This window comes from Sebastes fasciatus, chromosome 2 (assembly GCF_043250625.1).
Source record: "Sebastes fasciatus isolate fSebFas1 chromosome 2, fSebFas1.pri, whole genome shotgun sequence".
NCBI lineage: Eukaryota > Metazoa > Chordata > Actinopteri > Perciformes > Sebastidae > Sebastes > Sebastes fasciatus.
The window spans coordinates 29156859-29178215 of record NC_133796.1 but is presented as its reverse complement, the minus strand read 5'-3'; the positions used below and the strand labels follow the sequence as shown (position 1 = coordinate 29178215).

Genomic DNA, 21357 nt, shown 5'->3' with positions numbered 1-21357 from the left:
AATATTTGGAGGACAGTGTTGGGAAAATGCATTGACTTGCATGGCTCCATAAATCAATAGAGTACCGCCTTTAAATGTGGATTATTACAAATGAGCACACGCTTCTTAGCCTTTTTCTGTCTAAAATAAATATAAATGACATTTATAATGAAATGGCCAGTATGAAAGGCAACCCTATGTAGAAAGAAACAGCCAGCTGTAGCAGCACAGCAGCAGAAACGCTGCCAGTATGGACACCAAACACGTGAGAGACGAAGCAGTTCAGCAAGGTGCTGCTCACGTTCACTGCTGGACTTGGGGTCGAATTGTGAAATCAGCCCCGGACCCAAAGTACACAGACGTGGACATTCCTATCTACATGCTTTTGGTTCTGTTGTGAATGAAGCAAAGTACCATGCCTTACCGTTCTGCTTTTTCCTGCATGTTTGATGCTGTAAAACATTGGCCCAAGTTCTGCCAGCCACTCTCCATCCACTGATGTCACACACTGCATGTACTCCTACAACACAAAGCGCAAGTTAAACATCAACAACACATATATCATTAATTGTTTTAATGCTGGCGAGCTCTGCAGCCGGCAGACTTTTTACCTTGGTGGTCATGACAAGCTCGTGGTAGATGATATAGTCGGGAGTGTAGCCCATACCAAACAGGGAGCTGGTAGGATGGAGGTGACAAGGCATGCCTGTCCTCACGTTCACATATTCACCAATGCCCTGGGAGCAAACACAGACATAAATAACAAATTAAATGTGCGACTCAGAATTTCTGGATATAAAAATGGGACCCTGTGTGTAGTGTGCTGCAGTTTAACTGTGCGGGTGTGTTTGTGCCTGCATCTATGGGAGCACTTTAAGGTCAGAGCAAAGCAGGTCACGTGGGCTAATTTGCTTCTCCACCTGGCTCAGACAGCAGGAAAATAAATTTGAAGTATATCCAACACTGCTACGATTGCTTGGGTTAGCCGGCTACTCATAAGTCAAACGGAGAACCTTGATTATACAGTCATGATTTCAAATTCCCTTTCAGATTTTAGCGCTGTATTAATGTGAGGCCAGAAGGGATATTTCACCACTCTGTAATTATGCTGCTATAAATCTGCCACAACCAGTTGGTACTAGGCGTAACATATTAACTGAGGAAAGTGCAGGAAGTACCTTGAGCTTAGCAGCCTGGTGGAAGTATGCAGCGCAGATGCACTTTCTGATGATGTCCCAGTCTGACCCGCAGGAAATCAGGTTCATCCTCTGCTGCACCATGATGTCCTTTAACTGGGAGCGCACCTCACGCACCTGCACGAAAACAAGACGGATTGGAAGTGGAACCACATAGAAAACACGTCAAACATGTTGGCTTGCAATCAATTGTTTGCTGGGAAAAAACATCACTAATGTCATATGAAAATGACAAATTAAAATCAAGAATGCAAAACTTGAACTTGATGTGCTGTAATTCAAGTGAAAACTGAACGACTTAATGGTTTCCATCTGGGGCCAGAGGGTGTAGATAGAGAGAACAGGTGGAGAAGCGGGAGTCTGACCTTGCGCATGGCCTTGGTGTGGATGAAGTGATCGTTGCACCAGATGCTGGAGTAATTGTTGTTCTTCCACTGCATGTAGACGTTTAAGTAGGTGAGGTGGTCACTCTCTGGGACTGCGAACTTCTCCCTCACCTGGTCACTCTCCTCCTCACGACCCTGCAGAGACACACACAGATCCAGTTTTACATACATCACTGGGATTTTTATTTTTATATCCATTTTATAATAATATAATAATAATAATTTTAATGGGGTTTTTTTCCATTGTGGAATATTGTTCTACACAAACAAATGATTTTATGCATCTAAAAGTGTCAAATACAGTATTCAAAAATGCAATAACTATTTTTTGGCCATGCGGCTGAAAACAAGTTGTGAACACAACATAGATAAACTGTTTGCTAACAAATTTGCCATATCAGCTTAAAAGGTTTGATACCCACATCCAGCAGTTACAGAGCATTTGTTTGGCGTTGAGTTGTTCGTGACCTGGCGAAGTACATTATTCACTCTCCTTTTAGTGCTGTTTTTGGTCTCCACTAGGGCTGGGTGATATGACAATATACAGTATGTAGTCAAACAATATATATCTATTGGTTATATTTTTGTCTATATTGTTTCTAACGTGATGTCGCAAAACCAGCGGCCGAACTGCGTTACGGCAATATTTAGATCATTTTGGATGACGCTTTATGTTCCTTGCATGTGGGAGCCTGAGCAGAGCGGAGCTGGAGCAAACACCTCTTTTGCCTCGAGAGGGCACGACAAGCGGAAACTTTCTCAGACTCAGCTCAACCAAAACAAAAAGAGCTTATACGATTTTTTTTTTTTTCTCTATAATTTCACTTGAAACTGTTATGTTCAATTTGCACTAACGTTCTTAATAAAAATGAGAAAATACTCAGTTCTTTTCATTTGTCAAGTATTTAATTCACACAGAAGTATGAAATATGTGTGTACATGTATATATAAATAGGCTTTACCATGTGGTTATTTGATATAGACTATTTATTTATTGAATTACCAGAAAACATTCTATATCGGGATATATGACGTCATCAAGATATGAAATTATCTATATCGGGATGGAAGATTTTGGCCGTATCACCCAGCCCTAGTCTCAACTATTTCTTGAGGGAGATATTTGCCACTTTAGATGCTAAATGCTCCACTATGTTCACCAGCTAGTCTCGGACTGTCTGTCTGCCATTTGGTGCATGACAGTAGTGTACAGTGTTTTTTTTTAGCTTTTTTAGACAGCCACCACCAAAAACAACACTATGAGAGTGAACTAGAACAGGAAATATGCGGGCTGGAAAACCACAACAATCAGCTGAAAACACTAAAACGCTTCATAGAGCTGAGAGGAGCTGCAGATTCAGGGAATAATTCTCTGTGGGTTCATCACTTTGGGTGACCCCTTTCACATACAAGGGGTCATGTGACCCATTGTTAATATAAAAAATATGGATTGTAGCCACTTTAACACAACAACATACATTAATAGTATGTATAATGTAGCATAAAGGGGCTACAACTTACATTTCATTGTGCAACCCTGTGTTGTAAAATGACAAAAAAATAAATTGTAATACAAATGGATGGAAATATGACAATGGGGTTGGCAGCCTTCCATCTATTTCACACTGACACCTGATTAAACAGTACGTGTTTCAGTTATATAGCAACTGTATCAAATGAGACGTACCTTAGGTCTGTAGAAGATGGCCGGCACAGACAGCATGGAGACGATGATGAGGATGTCAGCACTGCAGCCCATGTCGCAGGACACAATCAGCATCTTGGAGAGGGCGGGGTCGAGGGGAAACTCCACCATCAGACGCCCCGTCGGTGTCAAAGCACCTGAAGGGACAAAATAGAACACAATTACCAGGTTAGTCGTGAAGATTATAAAAGCACATGCGACGTAAAGAATTGACGAGGAACAAGCACAAGACGAGTAATAAGCTCCTTTTCCGTCAAAAGCCTGCTGGCGTGAGGGAGAAGCCAGCATAATGTCACACTTATTTGTCTCTCACCGTGAGAGAGGATGAACTGCTGACAGTTAAGGAAAAAAATGAGAGTGAGATCAAAAACTTTGCCAGTTCTGATTTAAATGATTAGACGACAGAGTCTAAGAAGCTTATGAGGAGGAAAAGCAGAGAAGCAGAGCAGCCAGTTTGGGGCAGGTAAGCCTTAATCAGAGATAATCTGCTGTTAACACACCATACAGGGAATCATCAAAAGTCCCCCCTCATCCCCAAATCCCTAAATCCCCTGGAATCTGGCTAAGGATGAGACAGAAATGAGACCCGACCAGTCAAATCAAACACAGGATCAGTTACTAGGCAATTACTCCACCGGCTAAACTTCACAACTAGCTCCTCAAGGCCTGTTTGCTGTGTCTGCATCATCACTGCGGCATCCTTTAAACAGCTAGTCTCCTGCCTGTGTTTGTGGTGTCAGCTTCACTATGTGGGAGCTCAAAGCAGCGCTGGGGGGGAAATACGACCCTGAAATACCCCATATTTTCTGTCACAGCTTCATCTTCATCTAAACAGGAGGATGATTTATGTTGTTTGGCCCCTCGGTATAGAAGACTGGTCTAAGCCTTGTAAGGCCTACGACTAGAGGCAGGGAAAGAAAACTGATATAACGTATAATATAATTAGAGTACTTTGCATGGTGGACAAGTATTCATCTTTTTGTTTAATTTTGAATATGTTTGAATTAGCTCTGCAACAGTTAATTGACTAATCAATTAGTCAATAGACAAATAAAATCATCTGCATGTTTTAACTTTTTTTGGCAAAAAATGGCAAAACTTCTGTTTTTTCAGTTTCTCAAATGTGAATATTTGCTTGTTTTCTTTTTTTGCTGTGACAGTAAAATTTTATATCTTTGGGTTTGGGACTTTTGGACAGACAAAACAAGACATTTGAAGACAACACCTTGAACTTTGGAAACTTTCGATTTCACAAACCAAACAATTAATTGATTGTGAAAACAATCAGTAGAATAATGAAAATACAGTGGAAACGTCACATTTGTCCAAGTTAAATTCATCACAATAAGCGGATGATTATTAGTTCTAATTTTTTCTCTTCATTTATCATGCGAATTACCATCATATTGACATTTGCATATTTATTAAATGAATATAAAGTAATGAAACGGACAGCTTTGCCATTTACTGGATTTTATTAACAGTTTTCCCGCTCAAGGGGGCATTATGTTAACCTGACCCGCAAAGGAGCTGTCATTGGAAAGGGCAGGCACGGAAGGTGATTGGATGAACTATCTGTCAATAAAACTCTTACCAAAGCCTGTCAGGAGGAGAGCTAACGTATCTTTTCCATCAAGAAACGCCTGCAGTGTCGTTCTTTGCTCTTCATTCAATGAAGAAAAACTCTCTAGTTCTGATAAAACTGATGCTACTGCAGCATCTACGCTAACCTCTTCATTGTTGTTTAGAACAAAGAGTCACCACTCAGTGTCGTCACACACACACCTAAGCCACGCCCGTAGCTGTAGCAGTGTATATTATGAAAAGGTATCTAATCAACATTATATTATGATGCCTCTGGTAGGCCCAACCAATGTTCACCACCCACCTGTGTTGTCCAAAGCTCCCAAGATCCACAGCTGGTACATGGAGTTGAGCATGTTGTCCTCCGGCGGTGGGTCCATGAAGTGGAAGAGGAGCAAATCCTGAACACCCAGAGACTTCAACAGCAGGACTACGTTGGCCAGGTTGGTCCTCTGGATCTCTGGTATGGTGGTAGTCAGCATCTCATTCTTATAGGCGCTCTGAGTGTAGAGCCTGGACAGAGAGGAGGGCACGGAGACAGACGTGGACAGAGACAGAGACAGTGAGGGTGGAATTTAAGTCACCAACAATGATGTTATACCAGAATCAGATTATTCTAAACAAGAAAAAAGATTCTTTTTGATTTTTGATTCTTTTTTTGGGGATCAGCTGCAGAGGAGAATTCAGGAAGCTACAATGTATAAAGGGAAACATCCAGAGCCTGAGTTAAAGTAAAGGACCTGACTTAAAGATCTTGCAACAATTACCGATGTCTAAAGTGGGGTTATTATAGTAAATTAAAACTTAAGGAAAATAAGCAGTGAATTAAAATATTGTTAGTAAAATTAAACTAAATAACTATATCATATAATTAAAAAAAAACTTGTGTTGATGCAAAAACAATGTTGTCTGGTTAAAAAACAAATAAAATTAAAATAAAAATGAACGTAAATTCATTACAGTTTCAGTTATTTTTTTGCCGAAAAAAGGAGACAACGTGAATTTCCGTCAACTCTCGTGACGTTGAACCACAGAAATTGAACTGACTCGACATTCCAGGAGACGGCGCTATGCCGCAATTGCTTCACATCGGACACTAAAGTAGCGCTAAGATTAAACATTATGGCTGTTTCTACACAGTTCTCCAACCATCGATTTGTATAAATATGTAGCTACATACGCCTGAGACAATATAGCTGGACCTAACAAAAACTACTGTAAACCTAATATATAAAAACTAAACCTTTCTGAAAAACTGAAACTAAACTAAAACTAGCAAACGCACTTTGAAAACTAAAACTGAACTAAAATGAAATCAAAAAGCTAAAACAAATAAAATAAAAAAATATTGAAAATTCCAAACTCTTATAACCTTGGTCTGAACTAGGCGCTTATAATCACAGAATGATTTGAATGTATATGGAGGTTTTGAGCTTGTGAGTGAGTGCCTGCAGTCACAGCTAAAAGGGTCTTTGAGTGGAGGATTCTCCACGCAAGCGGAGCAAACCAGCGTGACTCACTCTCTCTGCTCTCCAACACATCCACAGCTACTCTAACACCTTGACTGTACTCAGTGTAAAGCTCCTCCAAAACTGATTCTTCATAGATTTGTGTGAGCTTGTGTGTAAGAGCAGGTGGGCAGGACTAATCCAGGAATATGTGAGGTTTCATAAGCATCCTAAATCATTAGCAATGCAAAATGTATCACCCTGTGTGTGTGTGTCTCTGTCACTCAATCTTTACTTAAATAAATATGGTAAAGGAGGGAGAGGTCATGTGAAGGAGTCTTTTGTGTCATAAACAGAGTTAAACTGCATGAAATCCTCTGTAGATTAGAGTTCTAGCCCTCTTCCTGCCTCTGACCGTCTTGAAAGCACGGTCATGTCACACATCCAGAGCCCTGAGAAAATCATCTGAGGATGCCACTGATCTCAAACGACTGAAGGGTGAAAACATACTTTAACAACGGTTATGCTAAAATGATGCTATATGCTCAGGGAAACAGGAAAAAACATGAAGGAAAAGAAAAATCATATTTAGGTAGTCTGTTTCTGAATGTGAACTCGAGCTGCAACAATTAATCGATTAGTTGTCAGCTATTAAAATTAATCGCCAACTTTTTTGATAATCAATTAATCGGTTTGAGTATTTTTTTCAAATGTCAAAATTCTATAATTCTAGCTTCTTTATTCTTCTATTATGTTCTGGTTTCTTTACTCCTCTGTGATGGGAAACTGAATTATCTTTGAGTTGTGGACAAAACAAGACATTCGAGGACGTCATCTTGGGCTTTGTGAAATACTGATCGACATTTTTTCACCATTTTCTGACATTTTATAGACAAAATCACTAATCGATTAATCGAGAAAATAATCAACAGATTAATGGACAAATAAATAATGAAAATAAACGTTAGTTGCAGCCCTAATGCGGACTAAGATAATGGGTAAATAACATATGTTCCTGCTCTCAGGAGACTGTAAAAAGAATGACAAAGACAGGGGCCATTACCTGTAACACTGTCCTGGTCCTGTACGTCCTGCTCTGCCAGAACGCTGGTTGGCATTGGCCTGGCTGATGGGATAAACCTGTAGAGCATCCATTCCAATGCGAGGATTGAAAACCTGTTGACAGAAAAAAGAAGTGAATTCAATGTCAGATTAGTTTAAACTTGCACACAGGGAAAGGACTTTTCAAGAACTGCAGTATAATGTGACTGAGGTTTTGTGGAATACCTTAAGTTTGCAGTATCCTGCATCCACGACAAACATGATTCCATCCACAGTGAGGGAGGTCTCAGCGATGTTTGTAGCGACAATGCATTTCCTCACTCCATCTGGAGCCTAGCAGAGCATAAATTAAAGGCAGTCAGCTTTGTTTTCTCACTTGAGTTTGTTACATGGACTCATAGATGTAAAGTGTAGAAATGCATGCAACACTATGGGCAGTTGCAGATACAAACCTTCTGGAAGATCTTGGCCTGGAGGTCAGAGGGCAGCTGGGAGTAGATGGGCAGCACGGCCAGAGCAGGAGCGTTCTCCAAGTCCCCCAACCGCTCCACGATCTGATCCGACGTCACCTGCAAGGACAAGGATCACATATTACTTCAGTTGGGAACACGAAATGGAAAGAACCTCCTGTTCCTTGTCAACTGAAAAAAATATATGTGAAATATACATAGATAAAGTATAGACAGGAAGTGGCCAGCGATTGACAGGTTACATTCTCTGTTGAGAGCAAAAACTACTACTTTACTTATACAGCACCTTTCGTACATGAAATTCAGATCACAGTCCTTTATGCCAAAATGAATATGCAACAACCATTTGAGTGATAATAGTAGCCATGATGTCCCTCACCTCAATATCCTCCTGCCCGGGCATAAAGATGAGGATGTCTCCTATCAACCCACTGAGGTGGATCTGCAGGGCCTGCTTCACTGCTGCCTCCACGTAGTCCTCCTGAGGAGTCTACACAGCACAAAACGAATCAGGCCAATACCAAACAAAACCACTGAAATGACCCTACAACAACCAAAACAGAATTCTTTGAATTTTGACACAACAGTAGAGAGAGCTTTTTATTGTTAGTTCATGTCAATTAACACAGTATATGTACTGTCTATAGGGTATTTGATAAACTGAAAGCTGTGTATTATAGTGAAAATACAACTAAATGTGATACATTTTACTTGTCTTATGTCTGTCAAAATTACAAATGAGCAGTAATTCCTTGGGGGATCCATACAGCATAGTATCGCAATATTGTTTCGATACACGGACGTCAAATATCCATCTTTATTATATAAACTATTAACCTCTTAATAATCCGTCCTTCAGAGGTTGTAGCGAGCTCAGTCTTGTATCATATGAAACTAGAACCTAAGGAAACGGTTGGTATCAACCATGTCATGTTAGCTTGTCGGGAAGAATGCTTAATAACGTTCCAAAGTTAGGCTAAATTTTGGTGAGGAAAAACTGGCATGGCCATTTTCAAAGGGGTTCCTTGACCTCTGACCTCAAGATATGTGAATGAAAACTCTGAGATGAACAGAGTGGAAACTGTATCTTATTAGATAAAACAGATGTTGACAAACAGCATAATTTGCAGTTGAAAAAAGGTAATAAATTGGAATGTATCAAAAATATATCTTATCGCAATACGCAGCATATCGCAAAAAGATTGTATCGTGACTTAAGTATCATGATAATATCGTATCGTGGGTCGTGCCTCTGGTGATTCCCACCCCTAGTATTTCCTGAAATATGGCTATAACAATAATAATCTGAAGCTGCCATTTGATCTAATGGCAATAATGTAATGTATTTAGAATATAGTGTAAGTGCCTTTAAGTGAAAGTAGAATCGAAACAGACACATACCTTACTAAACAAGATGTCTACAGGAAATGTTCTTCCTGGAATGTGGAAAATGGGTACGTTGCCAAAAAATGCAGCAAACTTGTCGGAGTCCATAGTTGCAGAGGTAACTATGAGTTTCAAGTCAGTACGTCGAGATACAACCTGATGGAGAAACAGTGGACAGAAGAGAGACAGTTGAGTGGAATCACAGTGTATTTACACTGAAATCATCAAAAAAGGAAACAACAACCTCACTAGGTAATTCATCATTTAGACACACAGCAGATGCAGCTGTGTGTATGTCTTGAAAATAATAAATAGAGATCTATCTTTAATGGGAGGTTGGGTAGTTGTGTACTGACCTCACGTAGCAGGCCGAACAGCACGTCAGTATTCAGGGAGCGTTCGTGAGCCTCGTCCATAATAACAGCACTGTAGTGGTCCAGATCCGACTCCCTCAATGACTCCCTGAGCAGGATACCATCCGTCATGTACTTTATCAATGTTTTCTCAGATGTGCAGTCCTCAAAACGTATAGCGTATCCCACCTGCAGGCAACGATGTCAGTATAATCAACTCAAAACAATATGTATGATCGTTAGAGTACTTGCTTACAGCAAATACTACTATATGACATGAATAGGGATTACAAAAAAGACAAATTATACCTCATTAAAATAAAAAAAATACTACCTAATCTCAGTGTTTGAAGACATTTTTGACAAACACTACCTGATATTTAAGCAGCTCCAATGATTCCCTTTATTGTTGCTCCTCAGTTTAAACCGCAGGCCAATAACATACATGATATTCTCCCTTTGACCACCAGATGGTGGTGTTACACAGCATATGACTTGCTATTAAGTTTGCACAAGGGAGCCCTCAGACTGGGCGATGTACAATACAGTAATTACTGTAGTGTACAAGTCATTCAAAACAACTTCACAGCAGAGATACAAGGACACAGTAGCTCTTTGTGTCCCTACTCAGAATTTTAACCAGACTAAAGATTCAAGCTTTAAATTTAACTTTTAGATTTCCAAACCAGTTGGTAATAATAATGTAAAAATAGACTCTATAAAAACATAATATTCCTCCAGACACCAAAAACCCTGAGTCTCCAAAGGAAATGGAGGCACTGGTGGACACCAGTTAAACTCACTATCAATGTGGACCCAAATAATTGGTTTAGATAACTGTGTGATACACTGAGAATGTATTTAAATCTAATGGAATCCATTGTTAAGTAAAGCTACTAATTTTAAAATGTCACCAAATATCATCAAGGGGATTAGAGAGTAACATTGAAAGAAGCGAGATTGGGCAAATTCTTAAACGGAGGATTATGTACTATAAATACAGTGAACTCCTAAAACCATTTTCTGCATGATCAAATCACAAGGGCTCCACAACCAGAGATACAACTGCACACAGACTGCTGGTTCGCAACAGTAGGGCTAAGTATTATATATATATATATTATATATTGTTTGGTTGAGCATCAGAAAGCTGTCTCACCTCTTCTCCAAGGTTAGTGCCAATCTCCTCACTGACTCTCTTGGCCACGCTCATGGCTGCCACTCTTCGGGGCTGAGTACAACCCACCATGCCATAGCTGGTGTAGCCATCCTCATGCAGGTACTGAGTCAGCTGGGTGGTCTTTCCACTACCCGTCTCCCCAACAACAATCACGATGCTGTTGTCCCTGCAGAACACATTGACAACGTTATAACTCATCACAGTTTTGGTGTGAAAATTGGGAATAAAACTTGAGGACAGCAATGAACTCTGGGTATCAATACCTAATGATGTTAAGAAGTTGCTGTCTGACAGCAAAAATAGGCAGATACTGTCTCTGCTCCAGAAGGGTCTTCTTCTTAGCAAAGTCACTGCTGGCCTGACTCTTTCCTTTCATGTGGTCTGCAAATTTCTGCTCTGCTCTGTAAGGAGATGAATCACCCAAAAATCAATATGGCAGGTCAATCATTACAGTTCTACGAGCCTGTGAATTATTAAACAGAAAATGTGAAATGTCATCTAGATCTTTATCACCTGTAGTCTACTTTGCCGTCCTCGCCTACCGCTTTGCCCCCAGAGGTGTCGTCCTCCTCAGTCTTCTTGACGCCCATGATATCCCCCAACTTGGTGCCTGCCAATTCCCAGTGTTTGTGTTGTGCCTGAAAACAAAAGATTATTCCAATTACATCATAAGATTATGAAGATGAAAGCTTTAAATCAGTAACTTCACACACACACATCGCAATTGTGTTCACGTTCAACACGGAAGAGATAACGGAGCGTCTGGTGTTGCATTTGTCAAGCTGTTTCACCTCACTGATGGTGGTTTGCAGTTAAAATGTCATCAACCGACCAGGTGAGGTGATCATGAATAAATTATTTACTGAAGGGATGAAGTTAGACAGCGTTGGCATTATCAACCGGACAGGTACACACCAACAACCCCCCATTGACATTTCTCAACAGCAGAGTAAGATCATATCTGCCTTGTGTTTAGCGCTCCACCATAACAATGATATAACAATGACCCCCTTTACACCTGGCATTAAAGTCCGTCTCGTATCCAGATTGTTTCTAGATATGATTTAACCTGATTACATTTACACCTGGTATGAATATGTGTCTCCAGTGTCCACATTGAGATCCAATCGCTCCGTCTGAAAGGGCTAAGAGGAGGGCTGCATACGCATGGGCTTGCAGTCGAGAACTGGCGGAGAGGCTGAGTGTAATTTATGGACACATCAGCCTAAAAACGTTGCCATTTAGGGGGGGAAGGGCCCGCAAACGTGACTTTGAGGTACAACTACACTCGCACACACAGAGGGATGAGGAGAGGAGACGCTGAGCACAGAAAGGGCGGTGGCTGTGATCTCTCTGGTCACAGTGGTAAAGTGACCAGAGGAGCGCTGAATCAAGCTTTGAATATTCGCTGTTGATTACTATCAAAGCTCCGCCAGGTGTCAAGGGGGTCAATGATATATATTTATTTAAAATCCTCACTGGTTTTAGCTATAAACACATTAACAACAATAACATTAGTGTTAATTATTAATCTAGCCAACCTTCTTGCGTTCTTTCTGCTCACGGTGTTTCCGGACAAGCTGGCTGCCTTTACGAGCGATGATGGCCATGTCAGAGGTAGCATCTTTCACAGGGATGACAGGCTCTGGCTGAAGCAGGAAAACAAATACACACATTAAAAACATTCAGATCAAAAACAAACTCTTCAAGTATAGTTGTGACCAAAAGTTGACATCTAAGGATGCTTTCACAAGCCAACATTTAGTCTGCTTTACTTGAACTCTGGTGCAGTTCGTTTGGACTGTTGTGACAGCAGTAATTGTACTCGGACCAAATCAACTGGTCTGAGACGGCTTGCTAGAGGTGGACTCGGACCGTTTCCAAGTGAACGCAAAACGCAGGCTGCCTGTGCGAGCATTTTTTTTAGATGGACGCGGGTAAACGACATGTTAACATGAGTGGGAGAGGACTGACGTGGACTTCTGCAGAAGTCTGATGTTCGTTTGACGTCTGAGCCGAAGAGAACACACAGAATATGCAAAAAAAAAAAAAACGCAAACAGAGTTACGGTTATAATGACATAAACTAGAGAAGGGATTCGTGCGTAGTCGATCAGTGCCGAGACAAAGTGAAAAAACTTCGGCAGCATCATATCAGCAACTTATTTTTTTATTATGTGCACTGTGAAACCGAACCAGACTAAACAGAAAACAAACCGAAAGTATCAATTTCATTCTGATTTGGACTAGCCAAACGGACTATGGCTTGTGAAAGCGACCTAATGTCATTATTATTCAATATTTTGTTAGTCATTTGTCAAGGTAAATGGTAAACCTAGTGACAAGAGGCCTTTTGATCATGAACTGTCAAGGCCTTGTTTACCTGCTTAGTGAAGACTATTCTTCCATCCAGAAAGGGAGGAACCAGGTTGTGAACCAGCAGGTGAACCTTAGCAGCATTGTCCTCCTCAAAGTCTTCATCCACCTCCAACCTCTGCACCACGCCACTGGTCAGCATACGGTTGGTCTCCCACCGCTCGTTATCCTGAGACAAGAAACACAGCCTGTTACAAAGATAGACCAACACAGACAGTATCGTACACATATGGAGTATATGCATGTGCTGGCAGACACACAGTTGTGATTATTAGGCTGACGTGAAGCACTGTGGTCGTACCTCGTTGATCTGTCGCTTCTGGGCAGATATTCTTTTTTGAGTCTGCTTCTGAAGGATCTGCTCTCTCTTTTTCACATATTCTTCAGAGGTGGTAGTGAAAGGGTTGTGGAACTCGTCATAGCCTTCATCCATCATGTACCAATCTCTGTCAGCTTGCTGAAAAACAGTGAGAATATTAGAGATTAGAATCAGAAAATCGTTAATAGCTTCTATTAGGCATAAATGAGGGATAACTGTGCCACTCACCTTCTGGTCCTCCTCCCACTGGTCTTTCTCATCCACATTATCAAACATAATTCCTCCCGGACCATCTTCTTTCCTACCTGAAGAAGAGACAGAACACAAAATGTTATCGGACATACAGTATTTAAATCTTGCATGTGAGCACAAAATGGCTTGTTTTAGAATAGTACCTTTGCCTTGTGATAAACGAGGTGTAGAACCCAGATGCTTTCTGTCGTTGGCCCACTCGTTGTACTTGTATGATGGGGTAGGCAGGGGTGTGTCGTCAGGGTAACGGCCTCTGACTGACCTAAGCACACAGCAGACAGACGTTACGTAAGCATCAAGTAGCATTAGTTTCTCAGCAGCTAAGCATTTCATGTCAAACGTGAAGAGTAGAACTAACAGTGAGGATTTATAAAAGCCTCTTAGATGTGACAGTACATAATACGGGTGTAATGACAAGCTAATCATGAAGCTGGAAAAGGTGGTAATATCAAACAACTGATAGTTGTCATCACCATTGCGTTGGAGAAACAACATGTTTGGAGAATGAACCAAGTTCAAATATTTCTTTTTTTATCTTTACGAGAACAATCACAGTTAAAGGTACTATATGTAACTTTCAGAAGATCCTTGTTATTAATGACACCTGTGACTGCTTAACTGCAGCAGTCAGCATCCGGACATCCCTCCACGTCGTCCATTAATTCCTGATAATGGACAGCTCGTCGGGCATTATCCCTTACCTAATGTTCTGTAATGTTCCTATATTTTATTTGGCTCCATGATACTAACTAGCTTGCAGTTTGCAAAATACTTTATCAGCTAATGTTACGCAGAAATCAATGGCAGATCCATGCTGCATAGCTACAGTAAGTTACAGCAAGCTGGCCAACCTCAGCTTAAACACTTAAGACAGTATTTTGCTACATTAGCTGCACACTGTTGGTGCTTTAGGAGAGCTGAAGAGAGGCAAGGCACTCGGGAGCGCCCATAAACGTCATTCTTTGGAGTCCTTTACACAGAAATCCATCCACAGGCTGTTATAGGCAACCAAGAAAATCGGGGAAGGTCTAAGTTACGTTACAATCCTAACACACATTGGCAATATAAAGCGATTAATACATGTAAATTGTTACATATAGTACCTTTAAGCATTTTTTTTTTCATTCTTCAAGTTAGTTTTATGTAGGTAAAGGTCTGCTTGCAAAATTAAGTGATTTATTTATTCAACAAACTATTATTTGCATAAAATCCATGAGTAAACTTACAACAAGAAAACACTAAGTACAATGAGAATTAAAACTCTTTTATAAATTGTATGCCTGCTGAGGAATATAAAGAATTTTCTGTCTTTATTCGTATTAAATCAGAATTATTAAGTGCACTGAACAATCATGTATTGTTTGTTATTACAATTCCATTACCTACTTTAAGAACATCTTTTAAATAAACTAAGACTTTGGGATCAGGAGGATAAACATGCGAGATAAAATGAATTGACAATTGTTTACCTGTCTCTCCTCTCACTCTCTCGACCGGAGCGATGGCTTCGCTCTGAGCGATCCATCTCTCTTTGAGACGGGGCAGGGGACGGAGATTCCCACTGGGAATGTCGTGAACTAGCATAACCGCTGTCATCCTCCTCCCAGTTGGAGCGTGAGGGTGTGAAAGAATCTATGTAAAAATAAAATACGTTTGTTCAACCAATTAAGTGCAAGGACAATTATAAATAATGCATTGAAATAAAAACAGTAATAAAACAAAACTACCTCTGGGGCGATGCTGTGGCGTTAGAGGTTCTTCTCTCTTAGTCCCCCGGCTGAGTCGTTCGGACGAGCCATCTCTCTGTGAGCGCTCGCTCCTCTCACCGCGCTCCGACCGGCTGCCGCCGTTTCCACGACTATGGCCGCTCTCTCGCTCATCTGACAAACGGAGACAGGGAAAGCTACTCTCAGAAATCCTGACTGATCCGACATTTGCATTCATTATCAACTGATCGACCAATATTGTTTTTCAACTACTTCATCCACTTTATAATACATACATAAATGTTAAACACAAGTAAAATAATGAACCATCTGCCCATCACAAGTAGTCCAAAATGTAATTGCTTACTGTTCTCAAAACAGTCAAAAAAACAAAACCTATTTTTTTTATATATATTATACAGAAAAAGCATGCAGATCCTCCCATTTGAGAGGCTATTACCAGCAAATGTTTGGAAGTTTTACTTGATAGATAGACTACAACCCAAAGTCAACCAACCTTTAGAATCTCCTCTTTCACCCCTTCGGTCTCTCCCCTTATCTCTGCTCCTTTCTCTGTCTCTTTCTCTGTTCCTGTCCTCTTTGGAGGAGGTGTAGACTCCATGCTCACGTCTGTCTTTCTCTCTCTGCTGCTGTTTGCGTCGAAACTCTTCGCTGACCCCTCCGGGGCTCGAGGGTGTCTCGGAGCCAGTCACACGATACTTCCTGCTGGCAAGACGAAAATAAAATATTACACATTAGTCATACTATACAATATTTGTGCGCTAATACAGCTCGTAAAATAACCAATGAGTAAGTGCAACAAAGAAAATACAAGAAATGTATAAACATTAAAAGAAAAGGGTGTTAATGTTCAAAGTTCATTCATGTTTTGCACTGACTCACAATGACAGTGCTGGTTTAACATTTGCACTGCTTTAGTGAGCTGATCTTTTTCTCTGAAAGGACTCACAGGCTAAGATACACACTGAAAAAGTGATTTAAAAATTCCCAAATAGTGAGATCCAGGAATATAAAGATCCAATTCTATATTAAATGAATAATCTAATAATCTAATAATCTAATAATCTACTGCTACGAGGGATAGGTGTTGCCTGTCTATTTATATATTATCCATTATTTTCAAACAAATATTTTATTCAGTGTGAAGCATTGACACTTACCTCTCCTTCTTAGCACCGCTGCTCTTTTCGTCGTCTTCTTCATCAGACCCGGAGTCACTTTTACCTTCCTCCCAGTCCTTGTAGGAGGAAACCTTTGACTTCTTTCTATTTCTCTCATCGGCAGCAGCATCTGCCAGTTCCTTATTCTCACGCTCCTTCCTTTTCTGGGCTGCCAGCAGATCCAAACCCAGCAGCGATGTGCGTGGAGTGGGTGCACGAAAAACATGGGGCTCTTCAGCAGCACTCTTCTTCTTCACTATCAGTCCACCAACTTCATCAGCTGGATCAGTCCCTTCCAGCCTATGCATGGACACATCGTCATCCATTATCTGTGGGGATATAATGATATACAAAAGTTGAAAACGTGTGAAGCTACTAAATTGTTGCTCATGACAAAATCTGTTAGGCGTAATTACTCAGTTATTGTTTTTAACTAATGGTTTGAGCTTTTGGGCATCATGAATCATATGTCAGAAAATAGCAATAAATGACAATAACGATATCCCAGAGTCAAAGGTGACCTCTTCATATTACCTGCTTTATCCGACTACCAGTCAAAAACCCAAAGATATTCAGTTTACTGTCATATACGACTAAGACAATCAACAAGCAGTCACATTTGATAAGTTGGAACCAGTGTAATTTTAGCATTTCTGCTTACAAAATGACTTGGACAATTAGCTGATTATCAAAATTGTTGTAGATGAATTTTATGTCAATCAACTGATTGATTGATTAACCAGTTCAGCTCTAATTGACAATGATATAAAACAGAGACTAGCAGCAAATCCTTACAGTGGAGAAGCTGGAACAAGAAAATGTTTGCTATTCTTTCTTAATAAACTTACTTGAAACAATTAATGGGGTTGTCAAATGTTTTGTCAATTCAGCACTACACTGAACCGAGATTTGTGTCAGTTTCCTGAGCCTCGACACAATGGGGGTGTAATATTACAGTTTTTTTGTCTTTATCTTCCATAAGAAAAACATTTTTTTTTTTATATACTTTTCCCTTTTTTCAAGGTTGTTGTCATATATGCAATTTACAGTTCGTAATTACAATAGTTTATAAAAAACATTTTTTAAGTAGATGAGCTTATAGACAAACTCATTAAGTACACTAGAGAAAACAACTTCAACATTGAAATAAAATTAAGAAAAGAAATAATAATAATAATAATAATAATAATAAAAAGAAAGAATAGAGTTAAAAAAAAAAAACACATAAAAAAACAAAAACAATAATAATACAAAAAGAAGAGCAGTTAAGAGCATAAGAACAATTATTAATCAAAATGTACTTTCAGCTCAAAGGGGACAACGTCTAGTCTTCTCTACACTGGCTCCCTGTCTCTCAGAGAAGTGATTTCAAAATACTCCTGCTGGTTTACAAAGCACTAAATGGTTTAGGGCCCAAATACATTTCTGATCTTCTGCTATGTTATGAACCATCCAGACCTCTCAGGTTCATCTGGATCAGGTCTGCTTAGTGTCCCCAGAGTCTGAACTAAACATGCAGAAGCAGCAATCAGTTTTTATGCACCAAATATCTGGAACCAGCTCCCAGAAACCTGCAGGACCAACTCCAACTCTGAGTTCTTCTAAATCAAAGCTTCAAACTTTCCTGTTTGCTGCTGCCTTTTATTAAACCAGATAATGATCTTATATACTGAACTAGAGCTTTTACTCTTGTGTGTTATACTCTATTTTAGCTTCTATCCTATAGCTTTTATTTTTAGCTTGTTTTTATTTTCTAATATTTCATGTTTTTGTTTGTATAACTGTTTTAATTATGTTTGTATAACTGTTTTAATTATGTCTTAATGTTGTTTTTGCACTTTGTCTTAATGTTCTTGAATCTTTATGTAAAGCACTTTGAATCGCCCTGTTGCTGAAATGTGTTATACAAATAAAGCTGCCTTGCCTTGCCTTGCCTTAGTAGTATATAAAGTCACTCAGAAACAACCCATCAGGACACAGATAACTTATAAAGTCGTAAGAAACTCATTCAAACATGGCATTTACACTGTCATCATCTATTGAGGCAATTAGTAGCATTAGCCCCATCTGTGACCTCAAGGTGCTAGATGTTAGTCTAAAGTCACCAAACCAAACTCATGCAAGCTAAAGGTCAGCTCTAACTAATCCAAACTGCAGCTAACATGCAATGCACCTGTAAGTGCACTCATTAGATTGTTTAATCCCAGGTATATTAAATGAGACGTACCTCAGATGGAGCAGCTAGCCTCAGTTATCCTGCGAGCTAACAGGTTCAGACCGACCAGGCCGGAGCGGCAGACTGCGGAGAACTGCCGCGTGTTCCTTTAAGCGCTACAACACAGAGCTCTCACATCAAGGTACAGATGTGGAGGGCAACTAATTAACAGACAAGTAAGTCCACAAAATGACGGACTTGCAGCTGTCACTGTGAAATCTTTAAACTGCAGCTTTCCTAAACATAACGCGTATGTTTACAGACAAGGGAGCAGCCATTGCAATCCCACAATTCTTCTCCTTCTTCTATGGTGTTTGTTGACGCTTTACCGCCACCAGCTGGACGGGAGTGTGGGACAGGAGATTGTGCAGAAACGAAATATAAAATAAATAAAATAAATAAAATAAATAAAATAAATAAAATAAATAAAATAAATAAAATAAATAAAATAAATAAAATAAAAATAAAAATAAAAATAAAAATAAAAATAAAAATAAAAATAAAAATAAAAATAAAAATAAATAAATAAATAAATAAATAATAATAATAATAATAATGAGGAAAACTTTAGATTTGTTTAACTAAATCAGTTTCTCTTAAAAATTCAATAATTTCCCAGTATACAGTATGTTATCTGCTATATTCCCCAATAGACCTGATGTTTTACCTTCCTTAGTGACTGTAGAAGGTGATTCCTCTGGATACTGTAATTCCTGCAGTGTATCAGTACATGTTCGCCAGTTTCTAGTTGATTACAATATGTGGGAGTGTGGAGCAAGAGATTATGCAGAAACAAAATTAAAATTAAAATTAAATAAAAATTAAATTAAATTAAATTAAAAATTAAAAAATAAAAAGAATAATAATGATAATGATAATAATAATAATAATAATAATAATGAGGAAAACTTTAGATTTGTTTAACTAAACCAGTTTCTCTTAAAAATTAAATAATTTCCCAGTTTATGTTATCTGCTATATTACCCAATAGACCTGACAATGAACAGTCCTGATGTTTTACCTTCCTTAGTGACTGTAAAAGGTGATTCCTCTGGATACTGTAATTCCTGCAGTGTATCAGTACATGTTCGACAGTTCCTGGTTGATTACAATATGTGGGAGTGTGGAACAAGAGATTTTGCAGGGAATTAAATAAATTAAAATTAAAATAATAATAAGAAGCAGTAGGTTACTCCCTTTTAGACAGTTACCGCCACCAGCTGGACTGGAGTGCATTTATTCTGGTCCTGTAAATTTACATGTGAATTGTAGAAAACATTTTCTCAGATTTTGCACTGTACTATAGAAATATTATATTTGGTTGCTATGATTACAGTGACAAAGAAAGTAATGCATTTTTTCTTATTAATTTAATTTTAATTCTCGCAAAGTTCCACATTCACCCTAAAAAAAGCCTAATTTCTTTGTATTTATGAAAGAAATGGATCTTTATCGGTCAACAATTTCTTCCTCATAAAAAAGCAATGAAAACAATAAATGTATGCAATATCTTTAAAGTTTTTAAGTGAAATTATTGTCATACTCACGTGGTCTTTTTTTTCTTTTTTTAATTTTCTGTTGTTTTTGTATCATTTCTGTTTTCCTTTTATGTTTGGCACAGCTCTTTGTTTATGTTTTTGCTATGCTTCTTCTGTATGTAAATGATTTTAATGTTTTCCGCTGTTACTATGTATACCTACTGTCATTTTGAAAAAAATAAATAAAAAAAAAATTTAATAATAATAATAATAATAATAATAATAAGAAGAAGAAGAAGAAGAAGAAGAAGAAGCAGTAGGCTACTCCCTTTTAGACAGTTCTGATAGAGAATATCACTAGAAATCATAACACTTATCCAGTACAATTTAAATGTTTTTTGATTATTTTTTTTAGTGATTCTTTATGGCTGACAGAAATATTTGATCTCTAAAAAAAAAGCGATGGAAAGAAAACTTTCATGTGCATTGCATAGACTCTAAAAATATCTATCAAAAAATATGATTCTCTGTGTTGATCTCTGCTGTAGTACATTATGTGGAAAAAAATATTACATAGATCAAACATATGCTCAAAAGATTTGTACTTGACAGCGTGAGTAAGGCAAGGCAAGGCAGGGCAGTTTTATTTGTATAGCACATTTCAGCAACGTGGCTATTCAAAGATAGCTTTACAAAAACATTCAAGAACATTGTGAAAAAGTGAAAAAGAACATTAAGAGATAATTAAAACAGTTATAAAAACATAAAAACATTAAAGATTAGAAAATAAAAACAACATACAGTGCAGTTCCTATTGAACTGGAAAATAACTTAAATTCAAAACAGACAATTGTGTGCTAAGGATACACATGGAGTTACCTTTAAATGTTTTGCCACCCCTCTAAAACTATGAGAAGCCAGGACATCTAATCTTTTTAACATGTTTTTGTTTGTTTTTGACCAAAAAAAATTTGTTTTAGTTATTAAATTATGTTCAGACTTTACCATGGTGTACAGAGGTGTGGATCTGTTGGTGAGGGGGTGGGGTGGTGACAGGGTTTGAACCTTATATAACCAACAAG

The 21357-nt window shown here is 38.7% G+C and overlaps 1 protein-coding gene across 4 annotated transcripts in view; it reads right to left on the bottom strand.

Moving 5' to 3' along the window:
• dhx38 (DEAH (Asp-Glu-Ala-His) box polypeptide 38) overlaps positions 1-19107 on the bottom strand; it is a 29232-nt gene extending 10125 nt beyond the window's left edge. For 2 of the 4 annotated variants that reach the window (XM_074617749.1, XM_074617766.1), the window contains exons 1-25: positions 18810-19107; positions 16583-16911; positions 15919-16127; positions 15423-15575; positions 15165-15327; positions 13839-13957; positions 13672-13748; positions 13426-13581; positions 13132-13293; positions 12291-12398; positions 11263-11387; positions 11013-11150; positions 10729-10915; positions 9573-9758; positions 9232-9372; positions 8210-8320; positions 7813-7929; positions 7586-7693; positions 7362-7474; positions 5155-5363; positions 3249-3403; positions 1541-1696; positions 1158-1292; positions 591-716; positions 404-499 (exon numbers count right to left, since the gene is read on the bottom strand). In XM_074617749.1, the coding sequence (XP_074473850.1) occupies positions 404-499; positions 591-716; positions 1158-1292; positions 1541-1696; positions 3249-3403; positions 5155-5363; positions 7362-7474; positions 7586-7693; positions 7813-7929; positions 8210-8320; positions 9232-9372; positions 9573-9758; positions 10729-10915; positions 11013-11150; positions 11263-11387; positions 12291-12398; positions 13132-13293; positions 13426-13581; positions 13672-13748; positions 13839-13957; positions 15165-15327; positions 15423-15575; positions 15919-16127; positions 16583-16908 (3576 nt within the window). In that variant the 5' untranslated portion in view covers positions 16909-16911; positions 18810-19107. The remainder of the gene's footprint in view (positions 1-403; positions 500-590; positions 717-1157; positions 1293-1540; positions 1697-3248; positions 3404-5154; positions 5364-7361; positions 7475-7585; positions 7694-7812; positions 7930-8209; positions 8321-9231; positions 9373-9572; positions 9759-10728; positions 10916-11012; positions 11151-11262; positions 11388-12290; positions 12399-13131; positions 13294-13425; positions 13582-13671; positions 13749-13838; positions 13958-15164; positions 15328-15422; positions 15576-15918; positions 16128-16582; positions 16912-18809) is intronic. The other 2 variants (XM_074617758.1, XM_074617774.1) reach the window with 1 other exon arrangement.
• Positions 19108-21357: the final 2250 nt, after the last annotated feature.